Raw genomic sequence first — 21,569 nt, 5'->3', positions numbered from 1 at the left:
GCACTACGTCAGAGTTTTCATCTCCGTGTTTCATCATCCCTCCTTAGGAGTCTGACTTTTCTGTTCCTTGATTAGTCTGTGGGTCAGAATGCTGTGACACACATGTAAAGTATTTAGCAGGATGATGCTACTGATCTCTTGTTGGTGAGAACCTGACTTTGAGGCTTTGTGTTTTTTTATTTTTTAAAGTTAATGACACAGTTATAAGAACACCTTTCTACAGAAATCCCAGGACCTAATCAATTTACAAGAGTTGCCACATCAACATAGGTGAGATGTGGAGGTGGTCCTATAATGGGTATGGGTCAGCTTTTAAATTTTGTTTATTGATTTATATTTTTAAAACTTTTTATTTTGAAATAATTTCAAACTTATGGGACAGTTGCAAAAATGATACTAAACCCATATAGGAAAGTCCAACATACCACCTACCCAGATACCCAGATCCACTGACTTTTACCATTGTGCCCCTTTTGCTGTATCATTCTATCTATCCATCAATCTTTATTTTATAAACATTTGAGAGTAGGTTGCATACATTATGCTCTTTGAACACTTCCACATGCATTTCCTAAGAACAAGGATATTCACTTATGTAATTACCTTGAGTAAAGTTATCAAGTTCAAGAAACTTAGCATTGATATAAAGCTTACAGTCTATATTCCAATTTTTTCATATGTCCCAATAATGTCCTTTGAGGCATTTTCTCCTCTGTTATCAGATCCAGTCCAGGATCATGTAACTGTATTTAATTGTCATTGTTTCTTTAGTGTCTCTTTTTTAAATTGCAGAAACCTATATACAACATAAACTTTCCCATCTCAACCACTCTCAGTAGAGGTCGGCTTTTATTTTTCACCTGTGGGTCCATTTCTCAGAGGCTGCCTGAATGTCTCCCCTGTATTTCATTATCTCTTCCTACCACCAGAGGGTGGAAGGGGAAAAGGAAATAACGGGACGGTAAATGAATTTGGTCCCTGGCAGAGGATCTATGGCGAAAGGCATGGTGGTGAATAGACCTAAAGAGGAGCTTGTGAGCTGCTCAGGAATTCCCACGAATTCCATTTTCATTTTAGGGCCCAGTCTGTGGTCGGCTACCCAGGTCTGGGGGTCAATATGGCACGATGATTCCTGTGGGGTGGGAGTCAGCCCGTACCTCAGTGGGTTCCTGGGAACATCAGAGCTCAGGAAGACAGTCACGGGAACTGCACCTGTCGCAGATGCGGGGGCGCGGGGTTCGTGGCGGGGTGATGTGCCCTGCCGGCCCCACGGCGCCCTTCTCCTCTTTCCGCATCTCCATCCCACCCCCTCCTAGGCCAGGAACTCTCACCTAGCCTGCCGCCCCCCCCACCGCACCGAAGGGACAAAGCACATACCTCCCTCCCCAGGGACCGCTTCTCTTTCCTTCCCAACAACCCCCTCCAGGAAGCTTTACTCGGGGTTGCCTCGACTCCCCCGGGGTTCCAAACCATCACCCTCAGCAGCCAGTGGCCGCACGGGGTCCGCCCCAGGTGTTCCGCCCTCACCTGCCCTGGTCTCCCCTCCCCTCTTCCACCTCCGCCGCCCCCTCCGCGACCGCTCCCTCCACTCCCTTCCCCACGTGCCTCTCCACTCCCACGCCCCCTCCCCCACAGGCTCCCCTCCCCTCCAGTCTCGAGGAGTCTCGCGGCATTTCCCGGGGCGGTAGCCGAGCCGCCGCGGGTGGGGGGCGGCCGCGCGGAGCCCAGTCCTCCCGGGTGGGCGGTGGGAAGGGCGCGGGAGCCTCAGCCGCAGGGACGCCCCGCGCGCCAGTCCGCCGCAGCCCCGCCCCTTCGCGGCCCCGCCCCCGCCCGGGCGGCCGCGCGTCCCCGTCAGGCGGAGCCGCAGGAGCATCCGCGGCGGCGGTGGCCGCGGCGACCAGGAGGGGCGGAGCGGGCGGCGCGGCCGCGGCAGCCGGGCGCTGGGCTGGGCGGCGCTTTTTTTTTCGCAATTTCCACTCGTGGGGAGCAGGAAACCCGGCGCAGCCGGGCGCAACGAGCCGCGATGCAGCAGCAGCAGGAGCCGCCCCGGGGCAGCAGCAGCAGCAGCAGCAGAGGCAGCAGCAGCGGGCGGCGCTGAGCCGCCGCCGCCGCCGCCACCACTGAGGAGGAAGCCCGCCCGGCCGCCGCCGCGCCCCGACCCCCGCGCCCCGTGGCCCCGCGCTCGCCTCCGCCAACTTTCCAGCTGCCTCGGCGGCCCAGCCCGGCTCGACGCCAATGGGTGAGTGAGGGGCCGCCACTCACGCCCCGACGCCCACCTCAGCCTGGGGGCGGTGCGCCCGTCCCGGGACCGCGGGGCCGCGGAGCGCGCCCTGGGAACAGGGCCCCGGCGGGCGGTACCTCGGGGGCCATCCTCGTCAGCCTCACGCTCCCCAATTCACTCCCACTCGCTCCCGCCCCCCTGGCGAGCCCGCGCGCGGCGCCGACGGGAACCCCGCGGGGCCTGGGCGGAGGACGCGGGGGCCGGGCCGGGCCGGGGCGGCTGGGGCTGAGGGATGCGGCGGGGTGTGGTTGGCCTTTCGGGTGGGCGGGGAGACTTTTGCCTTGGCCATTTTCTCGCCCGAATCCGCCCTTTTCTGCGCTGCGGACGCGGTTACCCAGAGCTGGGGGTGGGGAGTGGGCTCCGGCCCGGCGCTGGGCTGACGGGGCCCACCGGCACCGCCGCGGGGGAAGCCAGAATCGCGGCGTCTGCCTGGGGGGTCGGGGGTGGAGTGGGGCTGGGTTGCCTTTGCTCCGGGCTGACCTGAGCGGGGAGGAGTCGGGAGACTTCCCAGGGCCAGACCTGGCGCCCAGTCCCGGGGTCCTGAACGCCTGACGCGCCTCCCTTGGAGCCCCCCTTCTTCCCTGCCCTGACCCCGGTGTTGCCTTCCTTCCTCCAGCCCAGCGGGCCCTCGGCTCCGTGATGCTCAAAGGCCACTTCTCACACCTTCCTCCTAAGTTAGCAGGGTCGGGGAACTGGAAACGGTGACCCGGTCCTGATTTGCGGGATCAAACATTAGTTCCAAGTTGGCAACTAAGGGTTAGGCCCCGTGGGTCCCATCTGGTTTACAGCCCGGAGCAAAAGCCACCTTACTGTCCAGAGGAATTGACACTCTATTGGGCAAAGGATTTGTGGTCACCGGGGCTATTAAACGTTTGGCCCACCCAGGTAATATTTATTGTTGCTGACAGCCATTCTCTCTGCTTTTCATGCGTCTGGCAGATTATTTTTTGGGTGTTTCTAGGCCAAGCATAGGAAGGCTGCAGATTATAATAAATTGTAATAAAGTGAGCCCTTTCTGTGTTCAGATAATAGGATTTGGGTACACCAGTCAGATGGTGATAAGTGAACAGTCCTAGGAATGCTTATGAAGATGTGCTGGAAAAGGGGAGGTTTAACCCAGTCAGTTGTTGACAGGCAAAGTTAAAATCCCCTTTGTGGGTCATTTGCTAAAACAGCTTCCCTTCTCCAAAGTGGTGGTGATTTGATGGCCTTTCAACTTAAATGTCACTTTTTTCACAGCACCCTTTTCTGACCCCCACCCCTCTTTCTAACCCTTCCCCCAGGATAAATTAGCTCCTCTCTGCTATTCCTTTCTCATAAAGCACCTTTTGCTTTTTTCATAGCAGTATTACATATTTGTGAGTTCAACATTTATCTTCCCCCACTCTAAGCTCCATCACTGTAGGGACGCCCAGCACTGTTTTCCTTGGGGCCTAGCACAGGGCAGGCCCCAAATAAATATTTGCTGATTGAATGAATGAATGAGTGAGTGAAAGAGGGGTTTGAAACCCTCCCATTTCATGAAAGACAAAACAGCTTACACTCTTGTTTTGCTTTGGTTCCTGATAAGATGAGTTAATTCATTAACAGAAGTATATACTTTCACTCTAAACACTGCAAATCCCATTGGTAACAGGTTGATTTTTCCTGATGTAACCAAAAAGGCTGTTTTGATCACCTTTTGTTTTGGGTTGGTCACAAAAAGGGTTACACACAAAAAGAAGTTAGATCTACCTTGAAGACATAATACTGAGTGAAATAAGCCAGACACAAAAAGATAGATATTATATAATTTCACTAATGTGAACCACCTAGAAAATGTAAACTCAGAGTCTTAAAATGTAGAAATTAGGGGACCTAGAGATAGAGAGAAGCTAGAGAAGGGGGAGTGGTTACCTAATATGTACAGATTTGTTAACAAGGTTGATCTGAAATGTTTGAGAATGGATAGAGGTGATGGTAGTTCATTATTGGGATTATAAGTAATAGTGCCTATTGTAGGTGAATATGATTGAAAGGGGTTGTCTAAAGTCATGTATCTCACTGATGAATACTACAAATATAAATAAGTTCTTGCATGAACTACTTGAAATGTATCACACTTTTATAAAGAGTTAATAATAGAGTAGTATATGGGAAAAATTGCCTATTGCATGCTATGGATTATATTTAACAGTACTACCTTACTAGTACCACACCAGTATTAAGAGTAAATAATTTGGGGGGGGGAGGATAAGGGATATGGGGTGTTTTGGGTTTTCTTTTATGTGTGGCTGTGTATATCTGTTATTTTTCTGTAATGGTGACGCTAAGCCTACTTATAAACACGCCTAAGAGTCACCCACAGAGAACCTCTTGTTGCTCAGATGTGGCCTCTCTCTTTATGCCAAACTCTGCAAATAAACTCACTGCCCCCCCCCCCCCCATGTGGGATATGACTCCCAGGGGTGTAAGTCTCCCTGGCAATGTGGTACATGACTCCCAGGAATGAACTTGGTTCTGGCATCATGGGATTGAGAATACCTTCTTGACCAAAATGGGGGAAAGAAATGTAACAAAATGAAGTTTCAGTGGCTAAGAGAGTTCAAATAGAGTTGAGAGGTCATTCTGGAGGTTACTTTTATGCACGCTTCAGCCAGATACTACAAATTGCCATGGTATGTCAAATCCCCAACCAACAGTATTCTTGAAAACCATAAAGAAAACCCAGTGCTCTATCTAAGACTTTATAAAAGTTTTACTTATTAAGTTTATTTTCCAGAAACTTAAAACTTCCAGATTGTTCCTATGCCACATAAGCCCTGAAATATAGAGGTACCAGTCTCTCCCAGAACATCAACCAGTTGCATTCCCCTACTCCATAATGTTGATACCCCTTGTCAACATGAAAATGTTAGAATGGTCATTGCCCAAGTATCCCTGAAGACTGAGAAAATGATCAAATGAGAGGGAGGAGTTGTAACAGAGAAGTTAGGATTTAGCAAATGATTATGACTACTGAATCATTATATAGTTACTTCTTTTTACTTCTAGTGTATTAGAACAGCCCAAAGGAAATAACCTGAAATTGTGGAACTGTAACCCATACTATACTTTGAAATTTGCTCTATAACTACCTGTTAAATGGTATTTTGAAATTTATCACTTTCCTATAAATATGTTATATTTCACAATAAAAATGTTTAAAAAATAAAAAAAAAGTCTTCTCCCACGGTTAGACTACCATGTGGAGAATTATGCTTTGTATATCTCAATAAGAAGAGGACTGAATCCCCTTTAAGAAGAAACAGACCTGTTTATCATTCAGATCTGAACTGTCTTCATTATTCGGAACCTCCTAAGAAAATTAGGGTGCTTCCACAGTTTATAGTCCCTTCAAGCTTTTTTTTTTTTAAATATATACTGTAACCATTACTAATAGGGTGTTCATGTTTAGAGACATAAGATTAAAATGAATAATGTAATTTAATTCATAGAGGTGTTTATAGTGTGATTTAGATGCTTGTAGTTTGTGGCTCAAGATCATCTGTATTCTAAAACATCTTCAGCAGCATATTTGTGATGAAGTACGGGTATTTCATGATTGATTCTGTATGTCTTCTGGTGGCGTGCCCTAACAGTTTTGTTTCTGAATTGGGGTGTTTGTATACCCATGGGCCTGCTCCCCTTCCCCAATCCCCTGAGTCTCTCTGGTTTTCAGGTTTGTCCAGTTTATCAATTTGATACATTTGTATTCTTTCTAGCCTGGTAATGATTTTTCTGTTGATGGATGACACAATAAAACTGTATTATATAGTCTTTGGTCTGAAAAAACTGAAAAGCATCAAATCCCTAACCCTGAATTGAGGCTGGTTAGTTGTGAAATGGCTCCTTAGAAAAACCTACTCAAAAGCGTGCCCGTGGAGCTTATGGAGAGATAGATGCCTATAATGCTAGATACAGGCGTCTTATGATTACAGTTACATAAATGTTTTCGCATACCAAATCTGTGGATAGTGAAGAGTTTGAAGGCCCATCAAATGGTTTCTGTTTAAAGAATTCCAGCATAACAATAAAGGTCGAACTGTTCTTAGGAAGGTATTATATTGGTGGTAGACAGGTTTATGCTAAATTAAAGCTAAAATCAATGTAATGTGTTGGTTTCCACAAACAAGTCTTGAGTTAGAAGTGGAAGAAAAGGCTCCCACCTATATCATACAGGACCTTTACCCCCTTGTATCCATGATGGCAAGACCGAAACCTTGCCATCATCTGGTGGTTTCTTCTTATCACTTCAGTTCTTTTTGCATTACTGACATTCTCTCATCGAAGTATGTCATATACAATAGCCAGTATTCATCCACTCATCTCTCCATCCATCCATCCAACAAATATTTATTTGTGTCAGGCATCATGCTAGGAACAGGAGCACAACATACACAGACCGGCTGGCTTGTGCTTTTTTCAGTTGAGTGGAGGAGTAGACATTAATGTAATTAATTGTAAGTCATAGTAAGTCTCATGGAAGAGATGTAGAGAGGGAGAATCTGACTTAGACCAGAGAGGGGTTAAGGCCATTTTCTTTGAGAAGATTATATTTGAGCTGAAATCTGAAGGTTGAGTAGAAGTTGCCACTGCCCTTCAGCCGCATGGCACTGGGAACAACCTAGGTGTACTTCTGCTTGCAGTGAGGGAGGACACACACCACAGGCAACCATGTGGCATCTGAGTGAATGGGTGTTAGAAAAGACCTATTTTAGGATTGGGGCTTGTGTCAGGTGATTTGGGGGAGGGTTTAAGGGAGCAGGGCTTGGCTCTGGACTGGATGCTGTCAGGAAGTGGGCTATAATTCTATGATTGGGTGTCTTAATAAAGCTAACCCAGAAGGAGGGAAGATTGGAGTAAGGCTAAAGGAGGGAAAATTTGAGTAAGGCTAAAGTGTGATTGGTGGAGAAGCAGCAGTCACTTATATTAGCCAGGGTTGGGGATATTTGGCCATTTTTGTGGTTCGGACAAGGTTCATGTTTTATCTTTGGCAACGATTACGGAGTGGTCTTGATTTTGTCTTGTCCCATCCTGGTCCCAGTGGGGCCTTGTCTGATGTTGGTGTTCTGGGAATGAATTTATGTTCAAGAGAACACCCGGGCCCAGGTGGGAGAGCCTGGCTGGCTCCCGGGTGGCAGGGGCTGCTTTTCTCTTTTTCAGTTAACTAAGTGATGAGTGGGGATGGGGTAGGAGGTGGTCGGTGAGGAGAACAGCTTTCTAGGTATATTTCGTGGCTACTGCCTTAATATCAGCCACCTCTAGTCTGGGGACTGTTGTTCAACATTTAACAAAATGGACAAGTAAACTGAAATGCTATACCAGGTGAAGGGGTACGGAGTAACACGGAGCAAGCTGCTGAAAACCAGAGTGTTCCCTGGACCAGCAGTGCCACTCTCCCCTGGGAACCTGTTAGAGATACAAATTCTGGACCCCACCCCAGACCTAGGGACTCAGAAACCCTGGGGGTGGGGCCCAGCGATCTCTGTTTTCACAAGCCCACCAGTGGTAATGAGGCGTGTTCAAGTTTGACAGTCCCCCCTGTAATAGAGCCTCCTGGCTTTACAGCTGAGAAAGCGGAGGTCCAGAGCGCGTGATTCACCCAGCAATACACGGGGCACTCTGTTCGTAAAGTAAAATGCTGTTCGATGTGACATGTGACCTCAGGGGAGGAGAAAAATATTTTCCTAGTTCAAAACAGGCCTCTCCTGGAGTTATGAAAACAACATAGTGGTGATTCTTCCATGAATCCAGTCCAAGCCAGACTTCCAACACCAGGGCTTTAGAGACCTTAGCCGGGGGATCTTGGCAAGAGTATGGCACAGATCTTCCCCATCGTCCTTCTTGTCCCTCTTTTCCACTTTAGAAGGGATTTAAAAACTATACTGTTAGCATTATAAGGCTTTTTGATAATTGTTCATGATTTTCCATACTTGGTATTAGTATCCTACTACTGTGGTAACAAATTACCACAAACCTGGTGACTTAAAGCAACATAGATCCATTATCTTATAGTTCTGGAGACCAGAAGTCCGACACAGGTCTCTCTGACCCCAAATCAAGATGTCAATAGGGCTGCGTTCCTTCCGGAGACTCCAGTGGAGAATCTGTTCCCTTGCCTTTTCCAGCTTGGAGAGGCTGTCTGCATTCCTTGACTTGTGGCACCCCCCTGCCATCTTCACAGCCAGCAATGGCTGATGGGCTCTTTCTCAGCTGCCCCTCTGTGACACTGCCTCTCTTCTGTCTCCCTCTCCCACTGATAAGGGGCCTTGTGAGTCCACCTGGATAAGCCGGGAGTATCTCCCCATCCAAGGCCAGTCTGTTAGCAACCTTAATTCCACCTGCAAATTTTATTCCCTCTTCGCATGTGAGGTAATGTGTTCACAGCTTCCAGGGATTAGGACATGGACTGCTTTGGGGGGGCATTATTTTTCCTACCACTCTGCCCTGAGAGCAGGCTTGGCTTTTCCTGGTTTCTCCTGGATAACTTAGTGTTAGCAGTCAACCACCCTCTCCTTCCTTGAAAAGATTCCATCTTTGTTTTTAAATTTAGATTTTAAAATTTTATTAAAGCCATCTTAAAGGTGCACTTTGTGTTTATCTTTTTCCTCTCTCCTCTTCACTGCTCTTTTTCATGATACAGCTACTTTTTCCTGGCTGTCTATACCTGCTTGGCCTGCCCCTCTCTTACCAAGATTGCTGACCTGTCGCTTTTCCCTGATTATGTTCTGGAAACTGCTCATGCTACTAGAAGTGAGGAATGCTCAATATCTGCTAATTGCAAAGTCCATGGTCTCAGACAGGCCTCAGCATCTTTGACTTAACTGTGGCTTATGAGATGGTAAAACTTTTTTTCTTGGTTTCTAGGACACCTTAATTTGCCCCCAATTTCTCTTACGGCTCCTCCTTCCTCCTCTGTTGGCTTTTCCACCCCTGTCCACCTCTGGTCCTCTTGCTGTTGAAAGTGTGTCCTTGAGTGCTCTCAAACACTTGGCTGATTCAGGTATCCCCTGTTGGTGATGCCTAAGTCTCCCTCCCCAGTCTTGCTCGCCGTCCTGACTGTAAGCCACACGAGGGCAGGAACTGCCTCTGTCTTGGTCTTGGGTGTGTTCCTGTTCCTGGCCCCTGGTAAACTGAAAATTTAATATTGACTGAATTGATGATTATTTCTAGCCTTCTAGGTAATGTCACCCAGGTTTGTCTTAGACACCTCAAACTTAGCATGTCACAAGCTAAATTCAGCATTTCTCTTCCGTGATATCTCCCCTGCCTCTTTTACTCACCATCTCACTGAAGGCATCACCATCTTTCCTGTACTTTTATAGGTGCCCTGCCCTTTGCCTTGCTTCTTCTTCCTTCCCTCTCCTGGCCCCTTCTAATCTAAAGTCAAGCCCTAAATGTTTCTGAAAGTGGCACCATGTCTCTACCCTTTTGCAAATGTTTTAAATCCTGACTGCCTTAGCGAAGCCCTAGTGAAGCCAGCAGCCACCTCACGCCTTTTCTTGTTTCATCCTTGGTCAGTCCTCCGAGCCACTGCCATGTAGTTCCCTTGATGGGAAATGGACGTCACGCTCTTCTCCGCCTTGTACCCTCCTGTATTAGTTTCCTATTGCTGCTGTAACAAATTACCACAAACCTGATGGCTTAAAACAGCACAAATTTATTATCTGGAGATCAGAAGTCTGAAAGGGGTCTCACAGGACCGATGTCAGTGTGTCATCAGGGCCACACTCCCTCTGGAGGCTCTAGGGGAGAATGCTTGCCCTTTCTAGCTTCTAGAAGCTGTGTACATTCCTTGACTTGTGGCTGCATGGCTCCAACCTCTGCTTCTGTCATCACATCACCTTCTCTTTTACCCTGACTCTCTTGCTTCCCTCTTATAAGGACCCTAGTGATTGTATCAGGCCCACTGGGATAATCCAGGATAATCTCCTCATCTCAGGATCCTTAACATAATCACATCTGCAGAATTCCTTTTGCCATGTAAGGTAACATATGCCATGTTCCAGGGATTAGGGCGTGGACATCTTTGGAATGTCCCCCAGTCATCTTTTGAGGCCCATTCCAAAGGTTTTGCTGTACAAGACATTGTGTTGTATTATGTTTGTTTGTTTCGGACTGGGTCTCCCCAGCTCCATGGCCCTGGCTCACTGCCTGGTGTAGAGAATGTGCCATATGTTAATGAATGAATGAGTAACCCTTTCACCCGTGTACTGTCACTGCTTGCCTTTGTCTGAGGCTCCAGGCTGCCAGGAGTGTGGGTGAAAGTTTGTAAGATCCCCTGGCAAGAGCGCACTGACAAGGTCTGTGTGCTGGACAGCTCATGGTGAGCCTCACTACAGTGGATGAAGATGAGGGGAAGGCCATGTGTGTCAAATGGCTTCAACAAAGAACCACAAGTTTCAAGAAAGAAAGTTGTCTCCAGCAGTGGTTCTCAACCGGGGGTGATTCTGGCCCTCTCCCCAAACATTTGGCACTGTCTGGGGGACATTTTTGTTTGTCACAACTGGGGGGTGGGTAGCATCTAGTGGTTCGAGGCCAGGGATGCTGCTAAACATCTTTGTAATGCACAAGACAGCTCCCACAACAAAGAATGATCCGGCCCCAAATGTCAGTTGTGCTGAGGTTGAGAAAGCCTGCTCTGAGGGTGCCACGGAGGCTTGTAACACAGATGGTTGAAGGACCGTTTACTTACTTCATCATAAGCTGGTCTGGAACATAAGGTTTTCTTCTGTAGCCTCAGTCTTCATCCAAGAAGCTGCTGGAGAGCAGGACTCTTTGGCACTCCCTTTCACCATTTTGTTCTTTGAGGAGAAAGTGTCTTGACATAGCTGTTCCCCCCTCTTCTGCCAGTACCTGGGTTGTTAATCTGCAGAGATGTGAGGGCTTTGGGGTACAAAGTTAACTTGTTTCTTGCTGTGTTTGGCTCCTCCAAAGTTTTGCCTTCTTAGTGGGGTGTGTTTTTATGCCGGTTGATGGGTCCTTTTGCCACCCAAACTTCAGCCCCTGGAATTGAAAAGCTGGAAGAGTCCATGGCAGTCACAACCCACACCGTCAGAAGATGAAACAGGCTCAGAGAGGTGACGTGACTGCTGGTTATGTTTAAAGGTTCAACATAAAAGAACCAGCAGTGTCCAGCTTATAATAGGCCTCTAGTCAGGGTCAGGCGCTGCTTCCCCCAGTGAGGCTCTTTCTCTAGGTTGTTTCCTTGGTAAGTTTTCGACCTGAAGATTGGATCCCTGTCCCCTGGGGGTTCCTGGACAGTCCAGCTGCTTTGGAGAACGGTTGGAGGACACGTAAGGGTCCTGTTTGAGGTTCCAAAGGACTATAGGAAAAGTATGGTTTTGTGTTTATTTCTTTAATTTTTTTTGGTTGCTATTTCCTTTGGAAGGCACTTCATCTTGGTGCTCGCCTTCCAGGTGCCTCCCTGGTACCCTACATCCATGGGTGAATTTTGAATTTACTTTTATGTCCTGAAGCATGTGTGAGTTAGTTGCTTGAGTAACTTCTTTGGCAATTCCTGGGATTCATTAATATTTGGATAATAAAATAAAACATTGAAATGCCAAACTGACCTGCCTGTTTCAAACAAATGGGGTTGATGGAGTTCTGGGTTTCTTTGCTTAAATTCCTTCAGTTGGCAAAGGTACAGTGGAACCTGGTTGACTATGAATGCTTGGTTTTCAACTTGATAGTTATTTTATAGATGAATATTTTACAGGCAATTCTATGGTTTTCTTTAGAGACCTTTACAAAGCCAGATGTAGCTTGTGGACCTTAATGCAGTGAGACACTTTAAATTTAGGAAGAAAGAACACTAATAAAAGTATCCTGTGATGTTTGCCCTAACTAAACAGTATTCTGTTGGCAAGAAAAGCCCAAAAAAGGCCTCCACTATTTCCTTCCAGTGGTCAGGGGATTGGGGGTGGAGGGCACCACAGGAGGCCAGTCTGTCCCCAGTTGTGGGTGACAGAGTGGCAAGATGAAGTGCTAGTCCACTCGTACTGCTATTTCTTCCAGTATCTCGTATTAAATACCATAAATATTTAAATGCTCATTAATTACTCCTTTTGCATAACAAATTCAAGTCCTTAAGTACCCAAGGGTACTACAGCATATATGGACGGTTTAAAGGACCATTTCCTTAAATGTCAGCTTCTTACCAGTCAGTCCGTAAACACCAGCCCTTGTGTTTTCCCTGGATTCTTCTGGATTGTTCTAGACTTGGAGGACTTGGGGCCATGTTCTAGGTCTGGTCCTCTGGGGCTGCACCAGTTTTATCCACCCCCCTCCCCGTGTGAAAAATTTTTAATTAGCTTAGTGTCCTATCTAATTATTCCAGCTAGTTCTTATTTCTGTGCCTGGAGCTAAAAGGAGGTGCTTGGATGAGGACTGGGAAAGGCCTTCCTTGCTTTGCTCCCTCCCCTCCCCTTAGCCAGCCACTTCGTGAGTCTCTGTTTTCTTCTCTGGACTGTTCTGGATGCTACCCTCTGCTTGAACATTTTACATGCTAGCTTCTGGAAGACATTTGACACAAATGGCTTCATAAATGGGTTTTGCCTTTCTCCTATTTTGATCATCAAAGAAAAAAACAAACCACAACTTTTCACAACTTGAACAAAATGGGACAGTTTTTAACCACTTAACCAGTGATATCTTGCTGTCCCTTTGTCTTCAACAGAATATTAGATGGAGAACAGAGGTGTTCACCCAAATACAGACTGTCATTGAGCTCATCAGTGATACCTAAGGCAGGTTGGGCAGAAGTGTTGGTTAATTGATGGTGGTTTTTTGGCTTAATTGCTACCTTTGACTGTCAGAAAACAGATGAAAGGCAAGCCCGGTGATGTACTGTATATAATTGGCTTTAATGTGAGGTGGAGGTGGTTGTGGGATCGGGATAATGGAAGTTGGGAGGTGGGGGGTGCCAATGGAAGGAAACATTTTAAAGGGGAAGCAGTTCATACTGTGTTCCTCTGTTGGGGATAGAGACTCCAGCTGCTTGCTTCAGAACTTTTATAATTATTTTTGAAATTTAGAATAGGTTATATATTACATGATTCAAAGTTCAGTAGGTGAAAGAGGGTCTACAGTAAAGAGTCTCTTTTTCCCACCCCTGTCCTGCAGCCACCCAGCGACCCTTGATATTTTGTGTCTTGTGTACTTTCCCGGGAGATTTCCATCATATACCAGCAGATAGGCATTTCTGTTATTGTTTCCTTCCTTTTTGCATCATGATTAATTGATGATGAGAGAAGCTCCATCTAGCTGGCGGTTTTGTGTTTTCCTGGGGGTGTGGATTGGAACCATGTGCCTGGGTCCTTTCCATCTGATGTTGACAGAGGGACAGGTTTTCTTTGGAAGAGCTCTCTAGGAGAGTGTGCTGTGCACTCCCGATTCTCAACTGATCTCGGTTCTGAACCGGTAGAAACTTTGTCCTCTATCATAACCAATCTAGACTTCAGCTCTTCACTGAGCTGGGAACTGTTTTCCCACTTTCCCCTCTTATGTGTAGTTAGGGCTTTTTTCAAATGATGGACAAGCCGAGTCAGCTAACCTGTAAAAGGGGGTCTTAGGATGGAGTCACGGGGACCTCTCATGTAACCCAAGGGTGCCGAAGGGGCTGGGTCCCAAGAAGAGCCTGGAAGCAGTGGGCGGCCAGCTGCCCAGCATGCCCTCTAGCCTCTTCCTTCTTCTTTCTGTACAAATCGTTCCCAGGGACATGCCACAGTTCCAGTCATTTGTAACAAGGGACTTGATCTTGATTTGGTCCCAGTTCCAAATTCCTGTTAGAGAGACCGAGCCTGCTGGAGTTGGTGTCCCCCCTCAGATGCACACGTGGCTGCCACATGCCCACATCAGAGAGGGAGGGACGTGTTCAGGGCCAGTCCTTGTGTAAATGTCATCAGTGTCAGGCAGGTCCTAGGTGCTAGGGTGCAGTGATGAGCTGATGCAGCCCCGTCCCATGGAGCAGTGCCTGGGGAGGGGAGGGGAGGTGAGGTGGCAGCAGCAGGCTCTTGGGGCAGGGACTGTAAATGAGGATGCTTAAAGCCATAAATCATAATATGGGAAAGCGCCGTGTGCCCATTTTTCCTGGTTTTCCCTGGACAAAGGGGTGATTGAGGTCAGTTAGTGTGGCCCCTCCTGGGAAGTAGGGACTGAGAATATTTGTTTCATCATTGCCGAGTTCTTTTCAGGATGCCTCCCTGAGGAAGAGTTCCTGTCTGCACCAGGCACAGGTGTGCTTCTGAGGAACAGGTTTTGTTTTTACCCTTTGAGACCCTAATTTGTGTAAGGGAACTAAGTTTCTCTTTTCTAGGTGGCTGGATGTGACTTTGGTGGCACTTGGATGGGTTGGTGGTGGGGGAAGGGGGCAGTTGTGACACTGTCTGGCTCTTTTAGGGAACCTGTGGGTTTTAAATGGAGGAAGAGGTGAAGATATTGTGAAAAACAGCCCCAGCCTGGTGAGTTATCTCCCCACCTCCCCAGGGCAGAAGAGGCACGGAAGGGAGAGGAGGGGAGGGCGCTCCCCCTAAAGTCTGTGTCTGCCCCTCCCCTCTCCCTTTCCCTCCCTTCTCTTTCTTTCCCCTCTCCATTTCTCTCCACACGTTTTGCATTCTCTCCACTCACTTCCCCTCCACACCTCTTGATTTTTCTCCCTCTTGCTTTCCCTCCCCGCTTTCTTGATTTTGCTCACCCCTTTCCCTTTCACTCATCCTTCTTTTGCCCTGGCTCCCCAATTCCCCCATTCCCCTCCCTCCCTCCCTCTCCTCCCCTCACTGGCCACCCGCACCCGTTCACTCCACCTACTCTCCCCTGACCCTCCCTTGCTCCTGCACTTCTCCTCTCCCCTTCCTCCCAGACCCTCTTTTTTGTTCCTTTCTCCCCCCTTTCCCTCCCTCTCTCTATCCCTTAGTGCTTCTCTCCCCCCACGCTTCCTCTGCCACCCCGTCTACACCCCCTCCTTCCCCCTCCTCCATATCCCCTTGTCTCCACACCTCCTTTCCTGCACATCTCCTTACTCCACTCTTCTTACTAATCCTCTTTTCTTCCTCCTCTTCTTTCCCTGCCTTCTCTCTTTCCATCCCCACACTCCTCCCTACCCATCTGTTCCCCAATCCCTTTTTTCCTCTCAACCCCCAACTCTCTCTTCCCCAGACTCTCTCTCTCTCTCTCACTGCTCTCTTCCCCATCCCATCTCTCCCTTCGTTTTGCCCCCACCCCAGCTCCTTTCTCTGGACCCCCTCTGTTCTCAGTCCTCCGTGTCTCCACCAACACCCCCTTTCTTCCTCATCCCCCCCACCTCTCTCCTCGTTTCTCCCTTTAAACCCTCTCTCACACAGTATTGCCCCATGCCTCAGGATTTTGAGCTCAGATCACCATCTCCTTTTCTCAGTAAAAATTAATATGGCTGATGAAAGTATAACTTGGTGTAGTCTAAAGTCCAGATGGTCACATGAGGAAATGGTGAGGGGATATGTCCCCCTGGGGAGGAGGAAGCCTTTGGGGGATGTGGGCCTTGTGGGCACAGCGCGAAGGGCTGGTGCTGTCCCCGAGGGCAGAAAGAGCCCAGGAGTGGGGTGGCCCCGCTGGGAGGGGGGCTCACCAGCCCGCTGCCCTCCCCTGGTTTCTTCTGCCTGTGAGGATGATTCTTTAAAAAATATTATTTTTTAATGGATACATAGTGACCATATTCTAGAGTTTAGAAAATAGGAAGCAGGAGAAGAATTTAAATTGATTACTTGTACAATAACCTAATGCAGCCACAGTTGCTTTATTTTGGTGTATTACTTTTCAGGCTTTTTACTACTTGTGGATATATGTGCTTGTATTATAATATATATCTTGTTTTTTTTTCACTTCATAGCCATCTTCAAAGCCATTGATTTTAGTAGCTGAGTATTTGAGTTCACGCATCTCAATTTATGTAAAAATTTCCCCATCATTTGCGCATTTAAGTTGCTTTCATAATTTTGATATTATAAGGATGTGATGGACATATTTTTCGTTTTTATCATATAAGGACATCAGGTGGTGGACAGGGTGAAATTTTATATTCATTCTTTGTTTCCATAGACTCTCAGATAAGTGCATTTGCTCATGGTGGTGAAGGAGAGGAGCGAATCCATGGGAGAGGATCACGTGTACACCAGCAGGGTATTTGCCAGCCCTGTTTTGGCTTTCATCTTTAGTTCAGGAGACCATGTGCTCATATGGCCTGTCAATCCTTCTGTATATGCTTGCTGTGTGTGTGGGTGTGTATGTGTGTGTGGGTGTGGGTGAGAGAGAGAGAGAAAGAGAGAGAGAGAGAGAGACACAGATAGAGACAGAGATCAAGAGACTGAGGTTCACCACACCTCTAAAGGAAATTGCATGTGGAGCTTATATGTTCTGCCACACTGTATCTGTTTCATTGCACCATTTTTTTTAACTTTAAGAAAATATTTAATCAAAATTAGGAATAGACACTAATTCAAGCAGACATGCTTCCCAATTCTTCATATTCTTGAAGACACCTTTACTTTCAATCTTGAAATGAACTAGAAACACTGAACTATAGTAGTATTGCAAACAGAAATTGTGTAAAGCTTAGGTAATACCTATGTATAATAAAAACAAAAGGATAATACAACTATGGCTATATTATTGATATTACCAGCACCACTATTTGTAGAACGTTTGCTTGGTGTCAGGTATTATGCTAAGCATTTTAGACATATTTGCTTTTATTTTCATTCTCAAATCAACTCTCTAAGTAAAGTCCATTGTATAGTTGAGGAAAATACAACCTAGAATTATACAATTTACCTAAGGTCATGGGATTAGATTCAATTCCAGGACTCTCTGATTCTAGAAGCACTTTCATTGCACCATTTTGAGATGGTTAATCTTGTCTTAGTGTTCAGGCATGAGAAGCTAGGAGCTGCGCAGGAGGTGAAATCCTTGGGGGTTTGATCTCTTCTGTCTTTTCCCCCTTCCCTCCCTCCTTTCACTTTTACCATCTGACTGGCAGTGAAAGGAACTTTGTTCCCCATCACCAATGGGAAAGCTGTGTCCTGGTCATAGGAGTGACATTTGGCCTGGATATGGGCCCAAGTACTGTCTTGACAGGGGAAAGGTTGGGGCTGAAATAATCCCCCTGTGGTTTTCTAGTTTAGCTCTGTGTCATGGTTTATTACACTCCCCTAAGAAATAATTGTGCTTCTAACTTCAGGGGTATCGGGTAAAGGTGGCTAGAACCCCCAGGATCCAATCTGGAAGAAATATCTCCAAGCCTTACCTTCTGGATGCATCAATTTCATAAATGGACAGCATTGTATAAAATATTCCCCAGTCACCAAGTGTGCTAAGTGTAAACCCGTATACTTGGCAACAAATTAGTTGAATATTTACGATGCTGTCTAAGGGGCAAGTTTCTGTGAAAGTTCTAAAAGACATGATAAATGTTAGAAAGCATTGGTAGCTAACATGTATCATATACTTTCTCCCTTTGCTACATTTTTGTTGGGTGAAAAGAACCTGCCTAGCATTTGTAGGACATTGACTTGACACTGCTGTATGTTAGAATTCAATTGAATTCTACAAGTGTTTACTGAGTGCCTGTTAAGTGTAAGATCTGATAACCATAGGAACTTAAAGATAATCTAAAGTTTCACTCAATGATAAATTTTAGTTAACTTTCATTTCCCTAATTGAGGGGAAGTTGTGATGTGGTCATTTCATGAACCACACAATGAAATAAGCAGTTAAACCAAAAGGTATTTGTTTGAACAAGTTCTGTCTATTCATAAAGATGGAAAGGTCTAAATTTTAGCAACACCCATCAAGTCAGAAGACCGTTTTCTGAAACATAGCAATGTTTAGTTAGCCTGTGAATCTCCCTCCTTGCTGGAGATCGGGAGAGAACAGTATCTCTCAAATGAGTAATGCAGGAGTTCCCTTTGAAAGGAACTATTTTCCAAGAATCCCTGTTTTTGTCTTAAGGTTTTTATAATAATGCTGCATCAATATACAGGCACATAACTAGATATAAGCTCCCTTTGCTTTTTTAGCTCATTCGCAAATATAAAGCTGAAACAGAGTCACAAATTAAAGTTCAAACTAATCCAATAAAGTTCAAATCAACACTAACAGGAGGCATGGTGGTGTGTTTTGGAAATGAAATATTGCATACAATATGGGGTGTGGTCTTTAGAGGTCACTTGGTTCGCCCCATCTCTTTTCTCTCTTCAACCCACTGGCCTCTTTGAGGCGTTTTATTGTCATGTACTGCTACATGTTAAAAAACAGTTCAGAAAGATGACATGATAGTGGGTACATGCAAGGACTCTATACAAGGACAGCACCCAGCATCATTACAGAATGGACACATGTGAACCCATGCCTCAACCCAAGACCTCCTCACGACCCTGCGTGCTCTGTCTCCAGCCCATCCCCTGCCTTCCCTAGAGGGAACAACCATCATGAGTCTTTTCTGTTTGTAAAAATTACCTTTCTCTTCCTTGTTTTAAACACTATAATTTTTGGTATATTTGTTTTTTTTTATTGAGGAAAAATTCACCTAACATAAATTTCACCATTTTAAAAGTGAACGATTTAGTGGCATTTAGTACATTCACCTCTATCTAGTTCCAAAATATTTTCATCACCCCCAAAGGAGACCCCATACCCATCAGGTAATCACTCCCTTCCCTCAGCCCCAGGCAACCACTAATCTGCATTCTGTCTCTATGGATTTACCTATTCTGGACATTTCATATAAATGGGATTATGCAATGTGTAGTCTTTGTGACTGGCTTCTTTCATTCAGCAAAATGTTTTCAAAGTTCATTCATGTAGTAGTATGTATCAGAGCTTCATTCCTTTTTAGGACTGATAGACCACATTTTGTTTATCCATTTCCTCCCTCCCCCCTTTTAATTTTTTTTAAGAAATAACTTTATCATGTAATATCTGTTCCTTAAAAACATATTGTCTGATTTGGCTTGTTTTTAGTTTTATAAAACTGAAATCCAAACTGCATATAGACTTGTAACTTCCTTGCTGTCTCTAATTGTACTTCTTTCAGCTTTACTGTATGATATTCCATTGTTTGAATATGCCACTTTGTTTTTATCATTTTTCTTGTTGATGAACCTTTGCTTTACTTCCAGTTTCTTTTGTTTCTATGAATGGAGTTCCTATCATCTTCCAAATAAATGTCTCTAAGTACACATGTTTTTTTAAAGGTATGTAGCAAGGAGTGGTATTTCTGGGTTTTGGATTGCTGATTTCCAAAGTGGTTGTACCAGCACATATTCCAATAAATGAATGAATGAACAAACTAATGAAGAAGATGATGTATTCATTGAATGAGAGCATATGCAAATATTCAGCTTTAGAGGAGAATGCCAAATTGGCTTTCAAAATGTGTATTCCCAGGGTGTAAAAATTGCTGCTGCTCCCCATTCCCACCAACATTTGTTATCCCAGATGTAGTAGAGCATAGGCTAAACATTTCCTGTCACAGAGACCCCAAAATAGTGTGATTCAGATGACATAGACATCTGTTTCCCTCTCAGGTGACTGCCTACTGACCACTGGACTGTTCAGGCTGGGTGAATTGCTTTGCTCTGCAAGCCTGTCGGGGACAGGTTCTTTCTCTCTTGTTGCTCCTCCACTATTTCTATGGCATTGCTTTGTTGGCATGTTTGGAGCTGGCTCACCAGCATCGTATGGGGAGAGCAAGGTGGGGCATAAGCAGTTTCCCCCTTTTAAGGATGTGACCTGGAAACTGCTCACATCACTTCCACCCACACCCCATTGGCAAGAACTTAGCTACAATCTCATACTCGCTGCAGGCGAGTCTGGGGAAATGTAATCACCAGCTGGGCAGCATGTGCCTGACAAAGACAGCTTGTGTGTGTGGTGTGTGTGTGTGTGTGGGGTGTTTGTGTGTGTGTGTGTGTTAGTTTGCTATTGCTGCTGTGACAAATTGCCACAAACTTAGTGGCTTAAAACAGCACAAATTTGTTTTCTTATACTTCTGAAGGTCAGAAGTCCAAAATGGGCTGGCAGGGCTGTGTTCCTTCCGGGAACTTCAGGGGAGAATCCATTTCTTTGCCGATTTCACCTTCTAGAGACTTCTTGCATTTGTTGTGTCATGGCCCTGCATCATTCCAACCTCTGCTCCTGTCATCACATTTCCTTCTCTGACTCTGCCCTTTGTGCCTCCCTGTTTCCCTTATAAGGGCCCTTGTGATTACATTGGGCCCTCCTGGATTTTCCAGGGAACTCGCCCCAGCTCCAGCTCCCTTACTTATCCACATCTGAAAAGTCCCCATTGCCGTACAAGGGGACATGTTCATAGGTTCTGGGGATTAGGATGTGAACATCTTTGGGGGGGCATTATTCTTTCTGGGGAGGGCATTCTATTTCTAAAAAGAAGACGGGGAAACGATTATCAGTCTCTGCTGCATCATATGGCGACTTTTTTTTTTTTTTTTTTTGCCAATCTCATGACTGTGGCTATGATTTAAAAGTACTAAGTTGTCAGAGCTGGTGAGCTTCAGGCTGAAGGCAGGACTTTGTGTTCTCATATTTTGTGACCCTTGGGGTTGAAATACCTAAATAATCACAAAAGCAAACCATATTTTTGATGTCTATATCCTTTCTCACAAGTGAACATTTCATGCATCAGTCTTCTGATTGCCATGTTCCTTTTGTGAAGGGCATTTCCAACTACTATTCTACTTGTAGTTTCCTCAGGGACGCCAACAGCATGTAGCCTTGCTAGGGTTAAATGGTACAGTGTGAGTTAAGAGCCTGGCACATAGTAGGGGCACGAATGTGTTAAAAAGGAAGAACAACAACAGAAGCCCACACTGGCACACTGTGGCCAGAGCCCTCTCATCTGTGCAGACCCCTCACCACACATTTAGTGCACAGTAGGTGCACTCATCAAAGTCTCCTTTCTCCAATACCTGTTGGCCCTCCAGCTTGCGTGTTTATCTGTTTTCTTTGTGTGTGTGTGTGTGGTATTTTTTTTTTTTTCGCATGGGAGAGAGAAGGTATGAATTTAAGAACTATGGTGGCATCTGTTCTTTGTTAGTCCCTGAATTTGTCCCTTTGGAGGAAGACTGCAAGTATTTGCATAAATGTCAATATAGAAGCAGACTTTTTGTAAAATGACCCAATTTGAATCATATGAAGTTATACGTTTTTTCTTTTGTCAGAATGTATAAACTAAATAAAAACAAATAGCCCATTTGACAAATTCAGAATATAT

The 21,569-nt window shown here is 45.8% G+C and overlaps 1 protein-coding gene across 5 annotated transcripts in view; it reads left to right on the top strand.

The window, feature by feature from the left end:
• The first annotated feature begins 1,879 nt into the window (after positions 1-1,879).
• The window catches only part of SH3KBP1 (SH3 domain containing kinase binding protein 1), a 411,078-nt gene continuing 391,388 nt past the window's right edge, over positions 1,880-21,569 (top strand). The window contains exon 1 of one of the 5 annotated variants that reach the window (XM_037821532.1): positions 1,880-2,239. Coding sequence is in view for 4 of the 5 variants with exons in the window: in XM_037821528.1 (XP_037677456.1) it covers positions 2,236-2,239 (4 nt within the window). In the remaining variant the exon portion in view is untranslated. The remainder of the gene's footprint in view (positions 2,240-21,569) is intronic. The other 4 variants (XM_037821528.1, XM_037821529.1, XM_037821530.1 and 1 more) reach the window with 4 other exon arrangements.

Source organism: Choloepus didactylus, chromosome X (genome assembly GCF_015220235.1).
Source record: "Choloepus didactylus isolate mChoDid1 chromosome X, mChoDid1.pri, whole genome shotgun sequence".
Taxonomy (NCBI): domain Eukaryota; kingdom Metazoa; phylum Chordata; class Mammalia; order Pilosa; family Megalonychidae; genus Choloepus; species Choloepus didactylus.
This window is presented reverse-complemented; position numbering and strand designations above follow the sequence as displayed.